The 25639-nt window shown below is 45.3% G+C and overlaps 2 protein-coding genes and 1 long non-coding RNA gene across 7 annotated transcripts in view; 2 read left to right on the top strand and 1 right to left on the bottom strand.

Moving 5' to 3' along the window:
• Atf7ip (activating transcription factor 7 interacting protein) overlaps positions 1-14129 on the top strand; it is an 88492-nt gene extending 74363 nt beyond the window's left edge. For all 5 annotated transcript variants that reach the window (XM_021165001.3, XM_085839833.1, XM_085839834.1 and 2 more), the window contains exons 10-15: positions 202-272; positions 2896-2974; positions 6086-6241; positions 9842-10024; positions 11981-12093; positions 13241-14129. In XM_021165001.3, the coding sequence (XP_021020660.1) occupies positions 202-272; positions 2896-2974; positions 6086-6241; positions 9842-10024; positions 11981-12093; positions 13241-13660 (1022 nt within the window). In that variant the 3' untranslated portion in view covers positions 13661-14129. The remainder of the gene's footprint in view (positions 1-201; positions 273-2895; positions 2975-6085; positions 6242-9841; positions 10025-11980; positions 12094-13240) is intronic.
• Positions 14130-14168: 39 nt separating this feature from the next.
• LOC115031317 (uncharacterized) lies at positions 14169-17547 on the top strand. The gene is made up of 2 exons (XR_003836940.2): positions 14169-14471; positions 16741-17547. It is a non-coding gene; the product is annotated as an uncharacterized LOC115031317 (long non-coding RNA).
• A 1192-nt stretch (positions 17548-18739) lies between these two features.
• Positions 18740-25639, bottom strand: part of Plbd1 (phospholipase B domain containing 1) — a 54884-nt gene continuing 47984 nt past the window's right edge. The window contains exons 7-11 of the mRNA XM_021165697.3: positions 24083-24283; positions 23808-23948; positions 20477-20662; positions 19410-19516; positions 18740-19021 (exon numbers count right to left, since the gene is read on the bottom strand). Of these exons, the coding sequence (XP_021021356.1) occupies positions 18851-19021; positions 19410-19516; positions 20477-20662; positions 23808-23948; positions 24083-24283 (806 nt within the window). The 3' untranslated portion in view covers positions 18740-18850. The remainder of the gene's footprint in view (positions 19022-19409; positions 19517-20476; positions 20663-23807; positions 23949-24082; positions 24284-25639) is intronic.

Raw genomic sequence — 25639 nt, 5'->3', positions numbered from 1 at the left:
ACATACAATAAATAACTTTTTAAAAGGAAAAGAAAAATTTATAATGTGAATTAGCCTTCTAAGACAGTGACCTGTGAGAGAAACCATCTGTAACATGCTGACAGAAAAACCACTGGAGAAGAACACATAAATTATATGTGTAAAGCAGCCTGGCCTTTTACATATTATGCATGTGTTAAACTTTTCATTTTTTTGTTTAAGTTGCAGAAAACCAGACAAACAAAGCAGTAGATTCTTCTATTAATAAGAAAACAGCCGATAGCACGTCACAGGTAAGATGTTTCCCTTTGCCACAGCGCCATGGTATAGTTTTCCTTCCATCATTAATTACAGGGCTTATTGTTCTTTTTTGAGATGATCTTTTGTAGCCCAGGCTAGTGTCAAACTCACAGAACAAGAGCCTTCGGTTCCTTTTCCTTCTTTCCGGAGGGAAGGCTTTGTTGAAGGTGGGATTTTAAGTTGCCAGGGTACAATGGGCAGCATGTGCATGGCCTGCTGAGTCTAGCAGTGACTGCTCTCTACAGAGTGTCACTGTGGTCTCCACACAAGTGCCGCCTTAGCATTCTTTCTGCTTGACGTCGGTGGTACTTGTCAGGATTGTAGATGTTTTCACCGGGTTTTTGGAGGAAGGCTTTTATTTCTTCATGTACTCAACTACCCAGACCTCACTTAACAAGTTGTATTACACTTACTTGTTAGGAGTGTAGCAGTGCACATGCTGAGATTAGAGGACACCTACACGTCAGGTCTCTGGGGCTGGCGCTCAGGCTTTGACTCAAAGTAGCAGAGCCTTTGTCTGCTGAACCACTACACTGTCCACCATTCCTCAGCTAGGTGTTTGTTGAACTCCACTTGATATCCAGCTCTCCTTCTCCTCCTCCTTCTCCTCCTCCTCTCCCTCCTCCCCCTCCATCTCCTCCCCCCTCCATCTCCTCCTCCTCTTCTTTTGTTTCATTCTCCATTCCTTGGGTGGAAAAATTCTTTTGGTCAAACAAACATCATTTTCACTGAGATCATCTGCATCCTATAACTGCCTTGTGCCCAGCCAAATGACTTTTAACATAATATTTGATAATTATTCTTTTAAGAATCTTGCACATGTATACAGTGTATTTTGATCACATACCCGTCCTCTTCCCCTAAATGCTTCCAAACACATCTCTTCCCAACTTCACCCCGCTCTTACTATCCAGAATCGTTACTGCTGCCCATATGGGCACAGGCGTGGGGTGTACCAGTGGCCCAACCCTCCTGCAGCAGCCATCAGCTGTTACTAATGCCTTAGCTACAGGAGGCCTCATAAACCCTTTCTTTACCCCTGCTGGAATCTAACTGGCTTGATCTCATGACATTGTGGCGCAGATAGTCCCGGCTGATAGTCCAAGTTCATGACTACAGCTTCTGTGTCATGTCACAGGCTCCGCCCCATCCCTTGGCTCTTACTTTGTTTCCAGCTCCTCTTCTACCTTGTACTCTGTGCCTTGGATGGTGATGGTGGGAGGACAGATTGCTTACAGATTGTCCCACTCCTGGCTGAGCTTACATAGGTCTCTCTCAGTCCCTGACCACTTTTGTATTGATAGCTGCTCATTGCGGAGAGAGGCTTCCCTGACTAAGGCAAGAGCAGTACAGATCTATGGCTGGAAACATAAATATTTAGAAGACAGTTTGACAACATGATAGTTTAGCAAACAACAATAATAGATCCTCCAACCCCAGCCATGGGCTTTGGCCAGGTGTACAATACCAGACACATTCCCTTCTGTGGAGCAGACCTGCAATCCAATTGGAAAGGAGTTGTTTATACCCTGGCACTAATGTCACCATGACATGCTACTATTGTACCAGTGGGAATGTCATGTGACTTAGCTGGCAGATCAGAACTGTGGCGTGCAGGGAACAATACTGGGTAAGACCATTGATATCTTTCCTCTCCCAGTGGCCTGCATAGTGCCTGCCTGCCATAGTGCGGAAGTCTCCAGTCAGCTCTAGATTGATTTCTCCATGTCTTTCAACCAGAGTGTGTGGTGTCTCCAGCAGGACAGTCTTCCCATGCAGTTAGGGAGGCGGAGAGTAATGGTGGGAGTCTGTGTTGTTCTGGTGGCCTCCACACATAACACCGAGACTTTTATTTAATAACCCATGTGTCCTGGAAGCAGCACTGTCCATCCATGCCTGCCTCTGCTTCCCGAGTGCTGGGACTAAAGGTGTGCTGACTTTTTTTTTTTTTTTTGGTCCAAAGTTAAATTCCACTTTACTATATAGTTTTTTCTTTCCATGTTAAGTAATATCTGTGATCTGTTGTTTCAAAATTTAGTAGCATTTTGAAAGCTGGACCTTGTAAATAATATAGTAAGTAAGTAACTTTGCATTCCTTGAGGACTAGAAACTTAATTTTTAATTAAACCAATTTGTGTTTACAAATCTGTAGTTTCCATTGTCAGAGAGTGGATGTTTGTATTTAATCCCATAGCACTTAAGAGAATCTAAGCACTTTGGTTGGTCTGTGTAACAGACAGCTTTATTTCTAAAACTAATACAATTTCTGTGGAAAATATTTGAAAATTATGTTTCTTGTACTAATGACAGTCACTATAGTTTGTCTGTTTTGTGTGGGTACTTGCACGTATGTGTGCTCACGTGCCACAGCATGCACATGCACACCAGAGGACAACCTGTGGGAGAGCCCGTCCTGGCTGGGCTTGCAGCAAGTGCCTTTTACTCACTCCAGTGTGCTCAGCGGTGTGCTGAGGTGGTGGCCTGCCACACTGTTGAGATAAAGGGATTTGGGGCTTAGCTCGATCGAGGCCATTCGCTCCTTTGCCCTTACTGTTACCACACATTTCTTTAGTAGCTTCAGCTCCATTGCAGAATCAAACAAGTTTTATTTTTCAGAGTGGAAAAGCTTCTAGCAGTGACTCAAGTGGTGTCATTGATCTCACGATGGACGATGAAGAGAGTGGAACTACACAAGGTACCTGAGCAGTGATTCTGTAGTCATGCTTCATGACTGGTCCCCTCCTAGGATGATGAAACTCTCTGGGGGTAACGTTGATGTATCTACATCCCCCCCCTTTTATTAATCATTTTATTTATATTTCAAATGTATCTTCCTTCCTGGTCTCCCCTCCATGAATCCCTCACCCCAAGTCCCTCCCCTTTGCCTCTAAGAGGGTGCTTCCCCCCCGCCCCCCCCCCCCTACTCCTGCCTCATTCCCGTAGCAGTCCCCTTCTCTAGGGCATGAAACTCCATAGGACCAAGTGCCTCCCCTCCCACTAATGCCAGATGAAGCAGTCCTCTGCTACATATGTGTCAGGAGCCATGAACTGGCCCATGTATACTCTTTGGTTGATGGTTTAGTCCCTGGGAGCTCTGAGGGGTCCGGTGAATACTGTTGTTCTTTCTATGGGATGGCAGTCCTTCAGCCCTTCACCAACTCTACCATGGGGTTCTTGGGCACAGTCCAGTGGTTGCCAAGGGTGACTATCTGCATCTGTCTTGGTCAGGTGCTGGCAGAGCCTCTCAGAGGACAGCCATACCAGGCTCCTGTCTGCAAGCACATCTTGGCACCAACAATAGTGTTGAGGTTTGGTATCTGTATATGAAATGGATTGCATGGTAGGGCTGTCTCTGGATGGCCTTTCCTTCAGCCTCTGCACCATTTTTGTTGCTGCATTTCCTTTAGACTGGGACAATTCTGGGTTAATTTTTAGATGGGTGGGTAGCCCTATCCCTCCATTGGGGCCATGTCTATCCACTAGACGTGGTCTCTTCAGGTTCTCTTTCCCTGCTGTTGGGTATTTGGGCCAATGTCATCTCCACTGGGTCCTGGGAGCTTCTTGCATTCTTGGCTTCTAGGATTTTCTAGCGGTTCCTCAAGTCCTCCCCCCCCCCCCATACACACATACACACTGCTACTTATTTCTATTCGTTCTTCTGGTTCTCTGGACATCTCTCTGTATCCTTTTTAGAATGAGAGTCTTTGACATTAGAATTAAAAGCAGCACTCAGCTCCTGAGTGAGTGTGAGTGGGCTGTAGAGGGAGGCAGCAGTGAGAACACAGCACCAACGGCACAGGCAAAGGAGCTCTTTTAAATGAAACCTCGTCCTCATACTAGATGTGAAGCAAGTTAGCAGACTTAGGAAGCATCAGAATCAATAAGAGACCCAGGAATCAAGACAACGAGTTTGGTGGTTGCTTGCTCCTTTAACCTCCCCCTTCTTTCTTTTCCTCTCCTTCTCCAGGCCCTTTCACTCCCCTTCTAGTGTCTGTCCATTTAATTTTCATCCTTTGAATTGCTATATAAATAAAAATCAAAGTTTTATAATCATTCTTATCAAGAGTCCCTAATAATTGTCTTAGTTACAGTGTTCAGAAACTAAGTTGGATAGATAGATACTGAGGCATATTCTGCAGTGTTTCATGAATAAAGTTCCTGGGTCAAATCTAATTGCAAAAGTGCTAAATTTAGAAAAATCAATGTTTTTTTTTTAATGTACACTAATTTGGCCTTTACTGTGATAATTTTTAGTGTAAATGCCCAGCTATGATTCACAGTATGATATTTCTCAGATTTCTTTGGCTATCAAAGTGTCTTTGCTCACAGACATGTAAAAACATGATGACGATAATGTGTTTATCTAATGCTAATTGGTTTTATCTTGAAGTAAGTGAACTTACAAAGTGATGTTTTAGGGTATAAGACAGTTGATTTGGGAGAAATAGAATGAGTAACGATAGGTAATTCTAAGCAGTGTACAGAAGAACTGTATAAGCTGAGGTACAGTCGAGACATTTATCCTGTCCTTCATCAAGGCTGACCTCTTGATGGTGTGATGACAACCATGACTGGTATATAGTGGTGATTTTAAGAGTTTTAAATCATCATTTTACTTTCAGTTTTGTTTATTTTGCTTTTGTAGATTGGTTTTGCTCTCAGGAATTCTTAGAGAACAAAAATTAATACTGAAGCAGGATTCTGTGAGGGCAGAGCTGGCCATGCGTGTCCCGGGCATTCCACCTGCCACTGTGCTAGTCTCTTCAGGATGCTTTCATTGACCCACGTTTGAGTCATATTAATTTTCCCATTTTAAAGAATATTGTGTTCCTATTGCAACAAACTAAAGGACCCAGAGCTGTTCAGTAGGACACAAGTGGACAAGGGTCCACTCCTAGAGAGAGTAGTTGGCTTACCTTCTTCAGAGTGCTCCATGTCAGGGTGTTTTAATGGTAAGAGGCCTGTCTCGACATGTGAAGCCTTTTTACTTTAAGAAACAGATAATGATGATTAGCAAGCACTCATAAAAATCTAAGCTGGGCGTGGTGGCGCACGCCTTTAATCCCAGCACTCGGGAGGCAGAGGCAGGCGGATTTCTGAGTTTGAGGCCAGCCTGGTTTACAAAGTGAGTTCCAGGACAGCCAGGGCTACACAGAGAAACCCTGTCTCGAAAAAAAAAATCTAAACAACTCTTCGTAATTGAGATTTAAAACCTTCACTCTACGATTTGTCTAGAAGAATGCCTTTGTGGGGCTGGAGAGATAGCTCAGCAGTTAAGAATGCCGACTCCTCTTCCGGAGGTCCCAAGTTCAAATCCCATCACCCACATGGGGGCTCATAACCATCCGTAATGAGATCTGATGCTCTTATGGTGCGTCTGAAAACAGCTACAGTGTACTTACATATAATAATAGATAAATGTTTAATAATAAAAAATAGAAATCTTGCCTTCTATAATTTAGGAAAAAAAAAGAATGTCTTTGGTACATTGATAAATATATATACATGAATTTTTACAATGAAGTTAATATTATATATTGAGTCCAAAGATTGTTGATTGAAAAATATGACTGTATTTCTATAAAAGTGTGAACTGGAATCTGTTAAGAACCACTATTCTTTAAATAGCTCCTGACTGAGTTTTCAAATCCGCAAAAATACACATAATGAGAACAGCAAAACATTGTTTCTGAAGAGGACAATGTGATGTGCAGGTAGCAAGCAGATGAGTAAATGTCAGGGAAGTCGGGCCTGGGTCACCTGTGTCTTCTGCCATTACTCATGTGTCTCACATTTTAATTAACAGATCCCAAGAAGATAAGTCCTCCTTCTGCGTCAACTGTGAGCACTTCTCAGCCCGTGTCTCGACCCTTGCAGCCCATTCTGCCAGCACCACCTCTTCAGCCATCAGGGGTGCCCACAAGTGGACCATCTCAGGCAACCATCCATGTTCTGCCTACAGGTAAATTTCCCGAGTCACCACGCAGGCACTTCAGTAACCCATTTGTAGAACACTGGCTATGAAAGCAAGGGGAAGAATCAGCCAAATATTAAGGATAATTCTTATACCACTCAAGAGAAAGTTTGTGATTTGAATGTGTAATGTGACCTAGCTCTGCTTACTGCCCTAAGGAGCAACATGGGTAGAGAATAATTATAAATGAGACTATATCTGGGTCATTGTCATTTGCTACTCCGAAGAACGGAAAGGCTGGTTATAATAACTGTTCTGAATAGAAACAAGACATTCCAAGACTGGTCAAATTTTGTTTTTTAAGTTGGAGATTGAACCTAGGGCCTTAAGCATGCTAGATAAGCAATCTATTCCTGAGGCAGGGTCTGAGGCTCAAGCTGGTTTTAACCAACCTACCATAATATCAGTGTTCTAGGGTTTTGTTGCTGTGATCAGGCACCATGACCAAGGCCACTCTTACAAAGGCAAACATTTAATTGGGGCTGGCTTCTACACTTGCTCCAAAGGCAGCCAGGAGACTACCATACTAGACGTAGCTTGAGCTTATATAGGACACCTAAAAGCCTGTCTCCACAGTAGCACACTTCCTCCAACAAGGCCACACCTACTCCAACATGGCCACACCTCCCTCTAGTGATACACCCTATGGACCAAACATTCAAACATCTGAATCTATGGGGGCCAAGCCTGGTCAAATCAGCACAGTCAGGAAGCCTATGCTAATATTTCACCTGTTTCATTTCAAAAAAACGGTAAGATTGGGTAGTGTCACTGCATAGCCTGTGTCACCTGAAGTGTTCAGAAGGCCTGGCTTCTTGCAGGTCAGGTTATTATCGCTTACAGAAGCGCACCCTCCTGAGTGAGCTAAATGACATTTCAGCCATGAAACCTACAATGCCAGAAGAATTCGAGACTAAATTCTTTTCTAATGGCTCACCAAGTCATGTGTTAATCGTTGAGATCGTTCTTGGTGCAGTAAGTGCGTGCAGTTTAGTGTAGTGCCTGGGTGGATTGTTTGCCTTTCAGATATGCATGTCCTGTCGCTTAAACTACTGTTTATCCTGTTGCCGTCTCTAGCCAACACCATGTGCTATGCGACTGTGTTCTGCATAGAAGTTTTATTTTGGTCTTTATATTCAAATGCCATTTTTCTGTCTAAATAGCTACATTGCATTTAATGCTTAGTAGTTGTGTGTTTCTACCTTATCCGCAGTTAAAGTGACAGGTAGGTCATGTATAGTTTAAAAGGAAGTGTCATTATGCAAAGAGATACAGTGGTAGCTGTCATCAGATGGTGGAGGAGTCTTGCTTCCCATGCTGAGGACGAAAATTAATAAGTAAGTTATAAACTGTAGTTGAATGTCCACTTAAAAGCTTTGCACTTACTACATTTTTGGGACTGCCTCACTAAAGATCCTTCTTGGAAGCTGTGTTTTAAATGTACTTGGCATCAAATGTCAACTCAATGTAAAGTAGGAAGCGCTGGCAGGTAGGTAGGAGATGGCCTCTTTTGCCAGTGATTTCATCTACCACGTCAGTGAACCAAAGGAGTCACCTTTGAGAGCCCTAGCAAAGCCAGGAGTTGCTAAAGTGTTGAAGCATCATCACCGCATCTTTATCAGGCCAGACTGTGCCTGCATTTCAAAAACCTTAAAGATTCTTCATCTTATTTCCTTCATGGTTCCTTTTATGAGGTCGCAACTGGGAGGTCATGCCTGTGCCAGTTCAGCCATGTCTGTGAAGAACTTGAAACAGTTTTCATTATAATTATTATTATTATCCACATCCGTCACCCAGCAGGCCTTTAGCAGATGCCTCCTACAGTCAGGCTGTGCTGTGCACGCTGCTGCAGTGACCTCAGGACTGTAGGGACGAGCACCAGTGTGTCTTTTGCTGTGGTTCAAGTTCAAGGGAAGGAGGCCACAGGAAGAATCACAGTTACTGATGACCAGGAAGCACACTTACTTGTTAAGTTTTGCCATGGTGCCACTTTTGAGTTTGTATGTGCATGGTGGATCCGAATCAGAGTAAGCCATCATCAGTCAATGCCAAGTTCACCTCTGCTCAGGTGTTACCATGGTAACAACACAGAATTCAGTAAAGAAGGGATGAGTGAACTGACTTTGCCATTTTTAGTTTCTTGATACACATGATTATTTTCTTCTACTTTTATTTGTTTTGCTTTATTTTCGGTTGTGAGCTTAGCCTTTGACAGCAGAGCCGTCTCTTCATCTTCAACTCTTTGACTTTCTCTGTAAGCAAGGGTCTCATTCTAGCCCAGAATGGCCCTAAACTCATTTGTAGTCACAGTGGCTTCAAACTGACTCTTAGGATTGCATACTCGAGTCTTCCTAATAGTGAGTTATTGCCTTACTAGAATTCTGCATTTGCCAACTTGAAGTAGAACACAGCACTCCCGTTAGGTTAGACATGACCCACATTCCAAGCACTGAGGAGCACCGAGGAGAACAAATGTAAGCGAATGAGTCCATTCTCGGGGCTGGGGTGGGGAGTGTTGTGCAAACAAGGATCAAGGTAAAGCCACCTGCTGCTGGCCTGACAGCTCGACTTTAGTCCTTAGTGCCTACAGAGTGGAAGAAGAGGACCATCTCACCCTAATTGTTGCCTGATCATCACGCATGCACACAAAAAATAAATAAAATGTAAAAACAAATTAAGTTTTATGTCAAGATTATAAAATGTGGCTTCCAATAAGGCTTTGCTGTGGACACTGGTACCCTTAGAAAGGAATGCACATGGAAGGAGGAAGAGAGTAATTTCATACCATGTACCCCCCAAAGCCATCTTTTCCCAGCTTCATCATGTACAGTGTTAACGTCTGCTGGAGCACCATGTACAGTGCCTGGGTGTTAGAACTGTGCGTTTAATAACCACTGTCGAGGTTGTGTGTCAGAGACTTAGGTTCTCAGCTATTACATGCTTCTACGTCTGCACCACCCAGGAAAGTTTCTGGAAAATGCTTGTGTGCTTTGAGTTCAGTGAAGAGAGACCACAACCCCCAAAAGTGACAGTCTGGGAAGACCCTGCTCAGGTAGTCCATGGGATGAGAGACGTGCTGGGGAGGCTCCTGCTCGAGGGATAAAGATGACCTCATCAGCCAGCCACAACGCAGATGGTGACATGGTCAAGAGCAGAACTGTGCCCTAAAAACCACACACACACACACACACACACACACACACACACACACACACACAGAGCCAGGGTCATAAACTCCTTGGCTGTTCTTTGAGCTTTGCTGCTTTGTTTCTCTTGAGTCTACTGAGGTGATGAGTCTGGTTGGTGTGAGATGAGAGACTTCAGCGGGAACTTGTCCCTTATTTGTAGGCAGTGGCCTGACCTCCCTCTTTCCTCGCCATAGATAACTCAGCTAGACAGACCCCTGGAGCAGGGGAAACACACATGGCCTTCAGAACTGGAGCGAGGGCTGGAGCTGTGTGGTCCACATGTGGTTCTGGCAGCCCTTTCTCCTGTGCTTAGATTCTGTGTAATGGTAATTGCTGCTTCATGATGTCGCCTTACATAGAATTGGCTACATTCTTGGTATCTTTTGTTTGTGTCCTTTAGCTCCAACCACCGTGAATGTAACGCATCGTCCAGTAACTCAGGTGACCACAAGACTCCCTGTACCGAGAGCTCCTGCAAACCACCAAGTGGTTTATACAACTCTCCCAGCGCCAACCACTCAGGCTCCCCTACGAGGAACTGTTATGCAGGCTCCTGCCGTTCGCCAGGTCAATCCTCAAAATAGTAAGAGGCGCTTTTCTTATATATGGCTTTGAGGGGTATGTACTACTCTATATGACGTAAGAGTATCATATTAAGGGACATATGGAACAGCACACTTGCATGGAATAATTAGTAACAATGTAGTATATTGGAAATTACTGATACCATAGATCACTGGCTAGCCTGGAACTCACAGAGATCCACATACCTCTGTCTCCCAAGTGCTAAGATTAAAGGGGTGACAGCACTACATCCAGCCTTTCTTATGTTCTAAAGAAAGAGATTTGACATATATACTATAAAATTTTTAGTCTTTATATCGTCTTTAGTTTAACTTTGTTATTATAGTAGCCCATGATATTGATGTTTTATAGCTTCCTGTATATCCCTGGCTGCATAGGAGTTTGCGCTATGGACCAGGCTGGCCTCAACCTCGCAGACAGCTGCTTGCCCCTGCCTCCTCTTTGCTGAGGTTTAAAAGTGTGCACTTAATGATTACTACCTAGTCAGACTGAAGTTAGAATGATGAGTTGTGGCTTAGCCCAGAAAAGGGAAGTTATGGTAAAGGCCATCACAAATATTACAGGGAAATCAGTTGATTTAAATAGTAATTATGCCCAACCTGTATAAAACTAGCATGTGTATATTAATATCATAGAATACATGGCTTAATCACAGAGTATAGCATATAAAAACAAGGTATATAAAATTTAAAGAAGTATAATAAAAGTGAAACACAAGTGGCCTTTGTCACATTAGGAAGTACAATTTTACTACTCTTCTGTCTGTCTGTCCCTCTGTCGTCCTCTCTTAATTGACATCAGTGTCGGAGTCACTTACATATGCTCATCTCACATGCACATAAACCTAGAATGCTAAATGTATAGCTAATGTAAACAAAGCTAATGTATAGCTGTGTGTATCTATTTATAAAATAAGAACACAAATATAGCTGTCTAACAAAACTGTAATTCCATTATTAATTCTTCTAAGGGAAATTAAACCAAATGGCATCTTTGGATCATAGTCTGGTTTAAGTTTCTCAAGTTTGTAAGGATTTTCTCTAGGCTGTTGTGTGATTGGGTCATGAATGAGTTCTAGAGCAGTCCTGGCACTTAGTGTGGGTCGCATACTGAATGTCTGACCAGTGTGATTGGGACAGTGGATGGCACGGCTCTAAAGTCTGTACTCGGTTGAACTTGGTGATGTCACTGCAGTCTTCCTGGGCATGGAGTGTCCTTAGCTGCTTAGACTGCTAAGAGAGAGAGAGAGAGAGAGAGAGAGAGAGAGAGAGAGAGAGAGAGAGAGAGAGAGAGAGAGAGAGAGAGAGAGAGAGAGTGGGAGCCCCAACTAACATAGGACTGGTGGCTTTTTAAAAAAAAAGATTTATTAATGTGTGTGTGTCTGTGTGTGTGTGTGTGTGTGTGTGTCTGTGTGTGTCTGCACAGGCCAGGAAAGGATGTCCCGCTCCACTCCATGGAGCAGGAGTTGCAGGCAGTTGTGATCTGGCTGATGTGGGTGCAGGGAGCCAAGCTCAGGGCCTGTGCAAGGGCAGTGTGTGCTCCTCGCTGCTGAGCTTTGCCCCAAGGACAGACTGCTTTGGTAGGAGCATCTGTCTGCAGATCGTTGGAGCCATTGGCTCCATCCAGTTTAGCTGCCGTCCACCTTGGAGGGCAGGGACGTTGGTGTAGGGTTTTATTTGTAGTCGTCCTCAGGAGGATCTCTGTCTGTGCTGTTCTTGGGTGTCATTGTCATGTCTTCCTACTTCTTGTTTCCTTCCCGTTGCTGCATGCAGCCTGCAGTGCCACTGAAGTAGTGTCTGTGAGAAGCTTGGGTTTTTGAGTTTTTTATCTGATGTAGACTTTTCAGTTGGAATTGCTCATCTTGAATTTTTTTTTTAAATGTTTTTACTGTTTATAATGGCTGAATACAAACTTATAGTAGAATTTTCATATTTCCCTCAATTTTTTTTTGCAGGTGTTACAGTTCGAGTGCCTCAGACAACCACGTACGTTGTAAACAATGGACTGACTCTAGGATCAGCAGGGCCTCAGCTCACGGTGCATCACAGGCCCCCACAAGTGCACAATGTAAGTATCAATGCTTGCCTTTGGACATCCTCAGTCACTAAGCTGCTAGAGCATTCCTGCTGTCTTCCTTTCCGTCCCTCCTCCCCCTCTCCATCCCTCCTTTTCTTTTTTCTTTTCTTTTTTTTTTTTTTTCGAGACAGGGTTTCTCTGTGTAGCTCTGGCTGTCCTGGAACTCACTCTGTAGACCAGGCTGGCCTCGAACTCAGAAATCCGCCTGCCTCTGCCTCCCAAGGGCTGGGATTAAAGGTGTGCGCCACCATGCCCAGCCCTCCTTTTCTTTCAACAGGGTTTCTCTCTATAGCCTTGGCTATCTTGGAACTCACTCTTTAGATCAGGCTGACATTGACCCTGGAAATCAGAGACCTACCTGCCTCTGCCTCTTAAGTGCTGGGATGAAAGGCCTTAGTCAGCATTGCCTGGCTACCACTTCCTTTTTGAAAGTAATATTATCAAAGGAAGGAGAGAGCTCTTCTTCCCTCTAGTAGAGGGTCATTTTAGACAACTCGAACTTATCTTGGGAAAACAGTACCGATCGAGGACTGATGCTCACTCTGACAGACAGGGTGATGGCCCAGGCTTCTGAGGTGACAGACAGTGCCTCAAACTCAGGTGTAAATCCCTTGCGTTATGACTTTGTATTTCTTAAAATCTAACTGCTGTGTTGTCATTAGTTTATCTTAAATGATGCACTGGTATTTGGAATGGATTTTGTTACAAAAGAACAGAAAATAAAGTATTTCCCTCTAAGTTTAGCCTTAAACAAAGTCATATTGTTCTGTGAGAGGATTATAACTGGTTTTAGGAGTACTTTAGCACATAGGTGAACATACATAGGATGTATAAGAACAAGTGCCGCTCTCAGAGAGGTTAGGTAGGAAGGCCGAGAGTTCTCCGTGGCTGTTCATTGTGTCTCTAGGATGCTGATATCCTTGTCCTCACAGGGTACTCTTAAGGCTGTTGCTGAAGGACTTTCTAGGCTTTCCTGCCCGGGTGGCAGCTGACATTGAGAGGTTGAGTAGCCAACCCAAGGCTGTGTGTGCTGTCTGCGAGCCCACACTCCCCAGTGCTTATAGCTGTGTGCTCACTAAGGTATCTTCTGAAATTGTTCAGGAATTGCTAGAAACCAATCCATCTCTTCTTCCGTTAGGAGCCCCCACGCCCTCTGCATCCAGCACCCTTACCAGAAGCCCCACAGCCCCAGCGTCTGCCCCCGGAAGCTGCCAGCACTTCTCTGCCTCAGAAACCACACTTGAAGTTAGCGAGAGTTCAGAGTCAGAACGGCATTGTCCTGTCGTGGAGCGTCCTGGAAGTGGACCGAAGCTGTGCTACTGTTGACAGCTACCATCTCTATGCTTACCACGAGGAGCCCAGTGCCACCGTGCCCTCACAGTGGAAGAAGATCGGGGAAGTGAAAGCCCTGCCCTTGCCCATGGCTTGCACTCTCACGCAGTTTGTGTCTGGCAGCAAGTACTATTTTGCGGTGCGCGCCAAGGACATTTATGGCCGCTTTGGGCCTTTCTGTGACCCTCAGTCCACGGACGTGATCTCTTCCTCCCAGAACAGTTAGACCTTGGAGTCGTGTAGCTTCGACTTTTGAAAGTTTCACATCTTGGGCTTGTTTTTAATCTTGTGCATGAAATTCATTGTAAAAATCCACCTTGTGCAAGATCTCCCGGACAGGTGACTGTATACACTACGTTTGTTTATAACCGGAAGCAAAATAAATTCAGCCCATAAAGCAAGCCTTCCCCTGAACAATTCAAACTTCGGGGTTTTGAAATGTATATTTATTCCTTGCTTTTTGGTTTTGAGACTGGGGAATATGTATGGGTGTTTGTGTATTTTCTTTTTTTTGAATTTTTAAATTTCTAGTTGTGTGTGTATCACAGTGTGATCTCCTGTTTTCCTCTCAAATTTACCTCTCTTCCAGAAGAAAGCATACTGCTGAGCGAATCTGAGGTGCAGAGCAGGCGGGACTCTGCCTCCAGAGGAGGCTAGAAGGTCAAAGAATCTAAATAAAACCCAAAGGAACGAAGGAAGGGAGGGAGGGAGGGAGGGAGGGCGGGAGGGAAAGAAAAGTATTGAGCTTAAAGTAGATGACTTGGAGCAGAGGAGATATTCCCTCTGTGTATTCCTTGATTTCTTCTGAGTTGCTGACGAGGTGAACAGTGGCCTCACCCCGAGTTCCTAATCTGGCTTCTCCTTTTGTGTTTGTGCCTTAACTACAGAATCCACAGACCACGTCCATTGTGGTAAATTCCTCTTTCAGCTTTTATTGGGTCTTTATTGCCACCAAAAACCCCACACCGTTTAAGCATTTTAGGAGCAAACTGTGAATGTGTGTTCTCCTCCTCCGTGACATCTCTACGGTCAGTTCAGTAAGTTGTGACTTACTGTTATGTTTTAAGAACATATTTTTGTTTTTGCCCATCTTTTAACTCTGCATAAAATAGGCCATATTGTTTAAGAACAATTTTCTTGAAGCCTGTTTAATAGCCATGTTACATTGCTAGAGAATCGGAAGGGAGTCCTGGTTCATCTCAGCACTCATGGGATAGAGTCTTTCAAAGGCAGTCAGTGCATGTCAGACTCCATGAAAGACCAGGGCGAAGCTCAGTCTCCTCAGATTCTCAGGAGGTCGTTCCTGCTTTAGTCTGAACGAACGGTTTCGGTGGTGCCAAGTGGCATCAGCTCTGGGTAGAGCCTAAACGCTACCCTCTGGGTCATTCCACACTGCAGGTAGATCTGCTTGCTTTACTAGTTCTTATTCCTTCAAAATGTTAGCAGACTCAGGTTCAGCCTTGCATTTCCAAGGCATGGCAGCTGCAGGGAATCAGGCAGGTGTTTTCGAGACCTGAGGGGAAGGCCAAGTGTTTAGGGATGAGTGAGGCCTCTGGAGTCTGAAGGCACTGGTGAGCTGTCTTCCCTTATGGTATTTTAAGTCCTTGCAAAGTCTACCTTTGCAAGCTGCACCAGCCGTTTTGTTCACTTGTCCTGGTATTAAAAGCAGGAGCCCCGTTCCCTGTGTGCATTTGCCTCTATGATGGCTTGGCTTACAGAAGGAATCGTTGAGTTAGAAAGAAATTGTCTTTGCTGACTTCATGGGGTGGTGTTCTATCATCTTTGGCGTGAACTTTGGTGAATGAAGGTAGCCTGCAGCTGGCAGGTGTAAATGGCTCCTAACTGTCACTCTGAGAAAGAGGAGAGCATGTGAGACCCACTTCCCACAAGTTCAGCTTGGGGAGCAGTCATGCAGCTAGGACCGCTGAGACTCATGGTCATGGGGAATGGTTGCCCAGGTCACCGCAAAGGGTTTGGAAAGGGAGAAATGACTTTCTAACTATACCTGAGCACCTCTCTGTACCAGGCGTGTTTCTGTTGTGTGGGTCCAGTGTTGGTCTTCTGTTCAGCATCATTCCTGTCTCTAGTAGAAAGTGCATATTCAAAATGGTCTTCACCAGCAGGTCTGCTCACTCGCTACTGAAAGTCTCTCTGGATGACTATGTTTGTTTATATTCAGTAATTATTTTATATTTACTAGTTCTTTTTAGAAAAGTTTTCCTAGTGTTAATAGAATCATGTGAAGAAAGCCCAATGGAATTCATATTATTTTATTGTTTTGGCTTTTACTTGGGTGGTTTTTTTGTCAAAGAAAAAAAAAAATCCCAAATAGTGGCTCTAGATGTAGATTTACTGTAGAAAGTAATTACAGAAACCTGTTTATTCCAGATTGGAAAGAAGGTATAGACAGAAACTAGTTGTGAAGAGGAAATGCACTTGTGAATCGTCTCCTCAGCTCACCGAGCAGGACGCGTGCCTCCTCGGGCAGCAGTGGTGCTGGGTTCCCGGAGGAGTGAGGCAGAATGCGGGTGCTGAGGGGCGCTGGCTTTGTCTTTGGCTGACTGTGGGGAGAGTGGGGGATAGTTTCCACCCTGGGATCTCTTCTCAAAGCATTACAAAGAAGCTCCATTGTCCCATTTTGGGGGATTCAAGTTTGCTACATTTTTAGCCTGACAATACTGGTAAGTGTTGTCTTAGTGGGAATCCTGGAAACTTCTGGAATCTCTAGATGAAGCGACAGATGCTTCTCGAGTAACTAGCAGTGACAGCCGACTGTCACTCCCTCATTTGCACTTTGTCTGAGTCCTTTTCACCCTGTTTTAAGTGTGAGTAAGCCTCTTTATGTTCTGGCTAAGGGCATACAGAAGCAGCTTGTTGTACCAGTTCACTTTACACGGCGGCTCTGTCCCTGGCTCCAGGCTCCGCTCCAGTCCGTCCTTCTACATCTGCAGAGTGCTTTCTGTACTGTGTGATGCAGTATGACTTTATGAAAGGAACAGAGCTTTCTTCCTTGGAAATACTTGTTGGGATAGCATTTGCCTCACAGAGAAGTGTTCTTCCCCGACCCCCACCTATGCCAGATAAAGGATACTTTTGCAAGCGTGAGGCATCTCTTCAGAGCTCTCTTCTAGTGTTGGACAGGTGTTCTGGGGGCTTGCTCCAGACGCTTTAAATATCCTCCCAGTTGCCACTTAGTGTCAGTGGGACATGACAGGGATGCCGCTTCCCATGTGTGTCCCAGTACTGTATGATTTAGAATGCTCTGTGTGGCATCCTCTCTTGACACGCTGTGATTTCACCCCGTAGGTACTACAAAGAAAGCCTTCCAAGTGTTCTCCTGACTCTTCAGACCATTTCAGTATCCTCAATATGGTCAATTTTTCCCACTTACCAGTGATTGGGTGGCCTGGTTGGTTCTCATGGAACTACACATGTCCTTGTACTATAGACAATAACCGTGTAATCATGTGTGATTCTGTCTTCCTTAATCATTTTCAGGGCAAATGACTTTAAAAAGATATTTAAGGGACACATAAAGATTAGAGCAATTATGAGGGGTTTGTTGGAGCAGGAGACTAATTTGTAAAACTCATCCCCTTGAGTCAGCAGAGAGGGGGGAGCTGACCGTCACTGCTCCCATCTGCCAATGGCTCTGTCATGTCTGAGCTTTTGTTTTGTGTTTTCTATGTTAGCAGTAGCTGAATACCTACCTATCATTTAAATATTTAAATGTACTATCTCTCTCCCCTTTTCTTTTTGTAAATAAGGGAACAAAGCAATCAAACACCTTCTGGGGGATCCTAGCTTGAGGATTTTATCAACCATTTCAAATGTAAATGTAAAAATCAGTCCCTGTAGGAAACTCGCATCCCCATTTCTGTTTGTTGCAGTTGGAAATGTAAATAAGATGCTGTAAGACCTCCCTTAAGGTCTAATGCTAACTGGGCAGTAGCAGGTTGGTTGCCCTATTTTTATTAGGTTTTGAAGGTTTTAATTTTCTTTCTTTCCTAAATGTACAGTAGAATGGTGTCCATGTGTAAGTGTCGACTGTAGTGGGGTTTGTCCAGCAGGCCTGAACTTTATACTTTGAAATAAATGACTGAGTTTTTAACATTCTGAGTACCCTGACTCATTCCGAGAGTTCTCAGTCCTTGTGTTTCTTTAAAAACTCCCACTTCCATCACAAAAACCCCTTGCTCCCTGTTCAGTGCCTTGTTCAGCAGTTCCCTCCCTGGTACTCCACCCAGATGTTGTGTCCTGGCTTTGGGAAAGTAGGAGTTATACAGAATTGCTGCCTGGTTAGATACGGTGTTTTCAACTAGTGAGAGAGGACAGCATGTCTAGCCTGCTGTCCATTAACAACCAGGAAGGATCCTTCCCCTGTTAGCAGCAGGGGAAGGAGAAAGACCGTGGGAAATGCAGGTGTCTCTAACAGGCCCTCGTCCTGCCTCCAGCTCCACTTGAACTTGGTTCTAGCCTGAACTGTGATTGATGTTTGCAGGCCTGGAAGGAGAACAGTGAACGGAGACAGGGTTTCTGTATCCTTCTGTGTATTTGTCTCACATATGTTTACTCTGTAGCTTTCTACCCTGTCCTCTATGGAAAATGGATGTGTGTAGGGCGATGGACCATGCCAGGAAACTTGGTAAGGTTGCGTGGGTTCTGAGACCCAGGTACCCATCTGCGGACTGTAGGCATCTCCCTGCTCCCTACCACATTCCTGGCCTGGAACACATGACACGCTCCCCACAATGGTCTTGTAGATCAGAACAGAGTTCTCCATGCTAATGAGATAGCTGGATGGGCTTTTAGCCAATTAGCTTCCCTTCTCAGACATTCCTTCCTGCAAAAGGTACCTAATCTCTGGTCCATCCCGAGGAAGTGGTATTTTCCATGATGAACGGTCAATAAACAATTTGAAACCAAGGACTGTCTCATCAAGAACTGCCGTGGGCAGCAAGGAGACAGCCTTCATCTACAGAGCCTCGCTGTCCAAGTCTCTGGCAGAAGGCCCCTTCAGCTCCCTGACTCACCTGCTGCTGAGCTAGAGTTCCCCCATTCATTCCCCAGCGCCCACAGGCCCCCAACTCCCCGTGACTGCTAGTGGCATCTGGATGTCCAGTTTAGGAGCCCCTGGCCCAGGGCTCCTCTGGAGTCAGGGAGCTGCAGCCCCAGCCTATGTCGTGTCTCACTTGGGCTGAGGCCCCATCCAAGGCCGCGTTCTTCCACCTCCAGTGGTGAGTCGGCACTTGGCACTTGGGCTACCCAGCGGCATTCCCAGCAAGGCTGAACACAGGACCGCAGGTGGGAATTTAATAGTTTTTATTAAGAGTACAGATGGGAAAATACAGCTGAGAGTGCCTTTGGTGTCCTACTCGCAGCTTTCTGTCATCTTCTCTATGTCTCACTTTTTGTCCTATGACAAAATTGGTTTCATGGTAACAAAATTAAAGTCAAAGACTTCTGGCATCCCCCGATGGAGCGTTTCATTGAACCGATTCCAGTTAAAAGGCGGGAGTCCATCTTGTACCGTGGGACCACTAATGGCATCGGCTTTATACTGAGATGCAAGAAAGATGTCTGCCACCTGGAAAAAGGGAGGAAAGCCCCTGAGAAGACCGTCTAAAATTTGACTGTGTAGTCTTCACCTCCCTTCTCGAGGCAGAGTGTGGTTTATGTATTTTATGTAATGAGTACTTTGTCTATGAGAGTATAGATGCCACATGCCTGCAGTACCAGTAGAAGCCTGAAGAGGGTAGTGCATATCCCAGAATTGGAGTTCAGATGGTTGTTAGCCAGCATATGAATGCTGAAAACCTACCAAAAATCTGTAGAGCCAGGTGTAGTTATATACAAAGCTGCTTCCTGAATTTAATATGTGGTTGGACAAACTGGCCTTTATGCTACAAAAACATCTTGCCTCAGGCCTAACTCCTTGTTAGGAGTAAATTGGAAAGCATCAGAGTGTCCGTTACCTTGGTGTCATAGCATCCTCCAGGGCTTGGACTGGCTCCGTTCAGGTCCTCACGACAGCAGATGGTACTGCAGGGATCCCCCTTGCTGTAGGGGTCCTCTTTGTAATCTAGGAGACACAGTGGTGAGGAAGAAGAGATGCGGGCTACTCTGAGATATACTTAGCAAGATTTTGGATCTATCCACGCCTGGATCATTAAAGAGTATATCCCACCAGCCTCCCCAGCCCAGCCTGCTTCTAGATACAGAGATCGCTCTAGGATTGCACTAGGAAGTACAAATCCCCAGTCCTGGGGCAGCCCCAAAGAACCCATACCCCAAAGAGGAAAGGGGGAGGGGGATGGAGAGGGAGAGAGAGAGAGAGAGAGAGAGAGAGAAGGTAACTGTGCACCACCATTTTCCACAGATGAAATACAAACTAGGCTTGGAAAGTCTTCACCAAAAGAAAGCATTTATGAGTATCCTTAGCTGCCTTTGTGCTTGGGAGGTGTGCTGGCAGGAGGCCGGGCGATGCTACGGAAATAGCCCTATGTGGATTATTTCTGTATTTTACATGTTTGTTTGTGTTTTTCTTTTTAGGGGGAGTGGGGTGTGAAGGGTCAGGTAAAAATAAAATCTGTAGAGCCAGGTGTAGTTCCAACACTCAGGAGGCAGAGCCGGGTTGATGAAGAATTCAGTTTTTGTGTCTGTATCTGTGCTAACAAGGGTGTGTGCACATAAGCATGCCATGGTGTGCTTGTGGAGGTCAGAAGAAAAGCTGTGGAAGTCAGCTCTCTCCTTTCACTGTGTGTGGGTCTAGAGGATCAAACTCAGGTCAGTAGGCTTGACAACAAGTGCCCTCTTCTGCTGAGCCACCCTACCAGCCTTTCAGAAATCTCTCGGAGGCTTTATAAAGGAAGCAACTGCTCTATTTGTTGAGCCATATGTGTACAGCATTAATAGTATCCGATATTGATTCCGATAATTTCTTATAATTCCCTCTCGTACAGAGATGACGAACTTACACAATTCTTCTTTCACAGGGAAGAGAAGGGGTTTTGCAGAATGACTCGAGAAATGTGCTACGTACTGTTGTATCGCATGATATATTTCATGGAAGCCATGTCCGTCACGTTCCCTTGGTCACGCCTGAAGATTTTGGCACGTGGAGCTAAGTCATAAGAGTAGTCCAAGCCCAGCTTGTGAACCAGCAGCGGGTAGCCACTCCAGTTGTAGATTGTCTTGTGGAAAGGGATATTATAGGAAGCCCAATATCCTGATGTGGGATGGAAGAGAAAGGTGGGGTTGGACAGAGGGAGATGGGAAGAGAGGGGGAACAAAAGAAGAAAGTCATTTAGTGCTGCTATATTTGGAAATTACCACATGTGTAATTATGATAGGAAATGAAGCTGCGGGCCACAGTGGTCCTTCTAAACTTCCCGAGGGAAGAGAAGAGAGCTGAGAAGCCTTTGGTTTTCACTGCAACTTGTTAGTACAATCTTAGAACCCAGAGAGTGGCATTGCTCTCCAGGGACCAGAAAAAGCGAAGGATGATGCAGTGTTCTGGGAGCCGCCTGAGGTCCATCATCTGCTGAGTAGGATGCCCCGGAGAGGACCACAGATGGTCATCACACTGGGAGCCGCCTGAGGTCCATCATCTGCTGAGTAGGATGCCCCGGAGAGGACCACAGATGCTCATCACACTGATGGAAGACACCACACTGGCATCAGGAAACCCAAGCTCTAGCTGGGTTTATGGATGAATAATTAGGTCTTAGGCGCTTAGCCCCATTTCATGTGTACAAGGGAAGGGGTGACCATAATGAGTGGGCATGGGGTGCAGGTGGTCTCTTGTGTACTGAACACATTTCCCAGGACCCATGGTCATCCAGAACTGTACCTCAAGCCACTAAGCACCAGACGTGTAAAACAATTCTAGCAACATCTTGGATTACACCAGACTATTGCCTACAGAATCCTCAGTTAAAATAAGGGAGACTCTAGCTACTATGGGAATCAATATGGAGGTTTCTCAACAAACTGCAGGGATGTGCTCGAGCTATAACAGCGCCTGGGAATTCACATCTTAAATCAACATACCACACTGACCCCTGGGCATCTGTGTTTACTGTCCTACTGTTTACAGTAGCTAACCAATAGAACTAGTCCACTGTTCAACAACAAACAAGAAAATGTGACATTTATACTCCGTAGACTTTATTCGACCACAAAAACATTTCATCTGCAGGGAAGGATGCATCTGAAGATGATCACATGAAGGGAAATGAGCCAGACTCAGAAAGACTGTGTTTCTGTCTGTGTGCTTTCTATACAAGATGCAAAAGTAGAATTGAGGGAGGGGCTAGCAGGAAGAGGGTGGAACCAGGGAGGAGTATAGCAGATGGATGAGGTCAAAGGGCATGGGGGACTTGAATGAGAACGTCTTGATGAAGCCTATCACTTATAGTGAATTGATTCCAATGTGAAGAATTAGGAGTTGGTCCACTTGCTTGCATTTTCACCAAGGCTTAGTGGCCAAGTAAGCAAGTTTCTGCACTTTGCTGCTGTTGGTATAGCAATGAAGTGTGCATATGGTATGATAATACCTCCTCATGGGGAACCCCTCATACGTGTGTAAGATATTGATGCTATCGTGTGTGTGTGTGTGTGTGTGTGTGTGTGTGTGTGTGTGATCTAGTTATGAAGTTCCCTATCCCCACATTCTCAAGCCTTGCTCGCTAACTGGTGATGCCACCAAGAGGTCATGGGTCCCAGTTAGACTGATAAAGCACTCACAGATTCTTCTGTCGCTAAGTGGGTTATCAGCAGAATGGGCCTAGATGGAGGAAGTACTCCACCTTCGAAGGTCGCACCGTGACCTGGGTTATCCCTGTGCCTCTTCCTCCTCACCACTGTGATGAGGATGGTTTTCCTCTACCATGTGTGTCGGACAGGATGCTCTACCTCACCAAGGGTCCAGAAAACACAGGCTGAGAAAGTGACTCTCAGGTAAATCTACCTCTTTTAAGTTATCATCACGAGATTTGTCATGGGGAGGGAAGGGGATGATTAGCATGTAAGTAATGTCTTTAGGAGGGGACACAGGCAGTAAAAAGATAGTTCAAGCCCATTTTGTCAGATTTGGGGGTAGCTCTTTTTCCTACCAAATTAGTTCAGTTCGGATCATATTTTTCTACCAAATAACTTAGTACCAAAACAATAACTTCTGGCATTAGAGTTCTGGGATTTTAATAGTAAATAGATGACTGGTGGGTCTGCATCAGGACTGCATTTGAAGAGAGTAAGGTTTTGAGAGATTGAGTCATTTACCTGAGACATTGAGAAGCCAAGATTCGTTCCCTAGCTTCACCTGCCTGCGATATACCCTTGGTGACCACAGCCAGCATCTCTGATCCCTCCTACTAATGGGACCCTCTTTAGGTTCTACCAGGCCCGGTACCTCAGACCTTATTCCAGCTCTTCCCATTCTGGGCTATATGATGCTCCAGTTTCTAGAGAGAAACCATGTGGCATCTTCGCTTTCCCAGCCTGAGCCAGAGTAACGCCCCAGAGATGTGCTCAGTGGAACTTACAATTTAGCCCTCAGAATTCCAGAAAGAAGGCGACTTTAGAGCTGTTAGAGGTCAGAGGTCACAAGGCTTGACGACATCCCAACCTCCCATGAGAGAATGAAGTGCCCACTCACATGTTTGTTAAGCATGATGATTTTTTTTTTTTTTTCCGAGACGGGGTTTCTCTGGATAGCCCTGGCTGTCCTGGAACTCACTTTGTAGACCAGGCTGGCCTCAAACTCAGAAATCCACCTGCCTCTGCCTCTGCCTCTGCCTCTGCCTCCCGAGTGCTGGGATTAAAGGCGTGCGCCACCACAGCCCGGCTAAGCATGATTGTTGATTCTTTACCAGGTTGCCCGTCACTGCCAGCCCTGCCAGCCACTCGCACACAGCACATCCCACATCAGACGCACTAGTCTTAACTTTCAACCTGATAGGATCTAGGACAACCTGGCAGAGAATCTCCAGGAGGGATTGCTTAGATCTGGTTGGCCTGTGTGTGTGCATGTCTGGAGGACAATTGTCTTAACTGATCTGGGAGGACACCTGGAAGTGGTGTCACAGTAGCTCACCCTGGATCTGGGCCCTGGACTACAGAAGAGCCAAGAAAGCTGGCTGAGCGGTAAACGTGTGTGCACGCCCTTTCTCTCCACTCTTGATTTCAGACATGGTATGATTAGCTGCTTCAGCTTCCTGCCTCGACCTGACCACCGTGGTGAGCTGTAGCATGGATTTGTGAGTTTTCCATCGATACTTTACTTTTTTCCCTGCCGCAGGGTATCACAACAACATAAATGAAAGCAGCACAGTATTGGCACACAGTCCTGACAGAGTAGGGAGAGAAGGTACCTTTTCTTAGGACATTGGTTTGATCGGAGTATTCTACATATGTAGGGATTTGCTCCACGATATAGAGAGTGCCTTTGTCCAGGCTTCTATTGATGGTCACCTTCTTTAGGTCCAGGACCATGTACTGGTTGTTGTAGGTACCTGAAATGTTGGAAGACACAAGGCGACAGGGATATGCCTCAACTGGTTAAGTGATTAATAACGTCAACTGGTTAACAACTGTAAGGTTACACATAGGCACATAGGCCTTAGGACTACTGTACAGAACCACTTACCAGAGTTGTGCTGTGAAAATATCTGCGCCCACTCCTTACCACCCTCGGCCATCATGTTAGCCACACGGACTCTTTGCCAGGCCAGGAGAGTCTCGGGCACCACCTGCTTCAGCAGGGTTTTATTGTACACACTGTTGGTGGTCTGCAGCAATATCAGGCCACTGCTGAGAATGTAAAAATCATCCAGAGACTCCAAGAACCCTGGAAGAAGACAAACGCACAGGTCATCACATGCCCACAGGGCCCACACAGCCACCGTCATCACAGGGCTTCGCATACACAGTGGGTCTGGCAATGTAGAAGCTATGGCTTGCTTTGCTCTGTAGCAGGCACTCCCAGCTTTGGCCCAGCTACTTGGTAGTTACTAAGCTGAAGTGTGCACAGGTGCCAGTAGAGCCCATAACCTTCTAGACTGTCTAAAAAGCCTGGATATCTGAGGTGTGTGTGTGTGTGTGTGTGTATGTGTGTGTGTGTGCCTTTGCTAGGCAGTTAAGAATTTAGATGTCGGGCTGGAGAGATGGCTCAGTGGTTAAGAGCTCTGACTGCTCTTCTGAAGGTCCTGAGTTCAATTCCCAGCGACCACATGGTGGCTCACAACCATCCATAATGAGATCTGATGCCCTCTTCTGGTGTGTCTGAAGACAGCTACAGTGTACTTAGATATAATAATAAATCTTTGGGCTGGAGGGAGCTGGGCTGACCAGAGTGAGCCACCTCCATTCCCAGCAACCACATGAAGGCTCACAGTACAGTGTACCCATATACATAAAATAAATACATCTTTAAAAAATGTAAATGTCTTTCTTCTTCTCCTCCTCCTCCTCTTCCTCCTCCTCCTCTTCCTCCTCCTCCTTTTCTCTCTGTTCTTTATGAATTTTATTGGAGTCTTTATGACTTTTAATCATGGATGAATCTACATGTGTAAATCTGAACCTGGCTTTGAAAGTAGGCTTTGACACCCTGGTTCACAGAGTCTTCTAAATGTTGGAGACAGTGTAGGCTTATGTTGAGGTCTGGGCTGGGTGAGAGTGGACAGGTAGACCAGACACAACTGGACCATTGTCAGCAACTGATAAAGGTCTACAATTGAGAGTGTTAAAGAAATGTCTGAGAACCCAGGGGTAGGCTAGGCACTGGAAAGAGGCCAGACGGAGTGCGCTCGCTCTGTCCACCATGTGCACACATAGCGAGGCACCAGCTCTAAGAAAGGACTTTCCCAGACAGCCTGTCTGCCGTTGCCCTCACCTTGAACTTCCCAGTGTGTAGAACTGCAGGCAACACACTTGTGTTTGGAGGTTATCCAGTCTAAACTCCTCTGTTAGGATGGAATCGACCAACATAGGCTCAGATGTCTACCTTTTTATAGCAACCCCATTCTTTTTGGCATAGCTGAGCATTACTATCCACATGCTATTATTATCTAGACTGTTTTTCACTTAACATTTTGTCTATGTTATTTATTTACACCCAGCAGGTCATTGTTGTATGTATATGTGTGCAGATACTTGGACTGTGTGCAACACAGCTGGAGGGCGAAGAACAACTTTGTGCAGCTGC

Source organism: Mus caroli, unplaced genomic scaffold (genome assembly GCF_978045245.1).
Source record: "Mus caroli unplaced genomic scaffold, Mus_caroli_1 scaffold_7, whole genome shotgun sequence".
Classification (NCBI taxonomy): Eukaryota; Metazoa; Chordata; class Mammalia; order Rodentia; family Muridae; genus Mus; species Mus caroli.
This window is presented reverse-complemented; position numbering and strand designations above follow the sequence as displayed.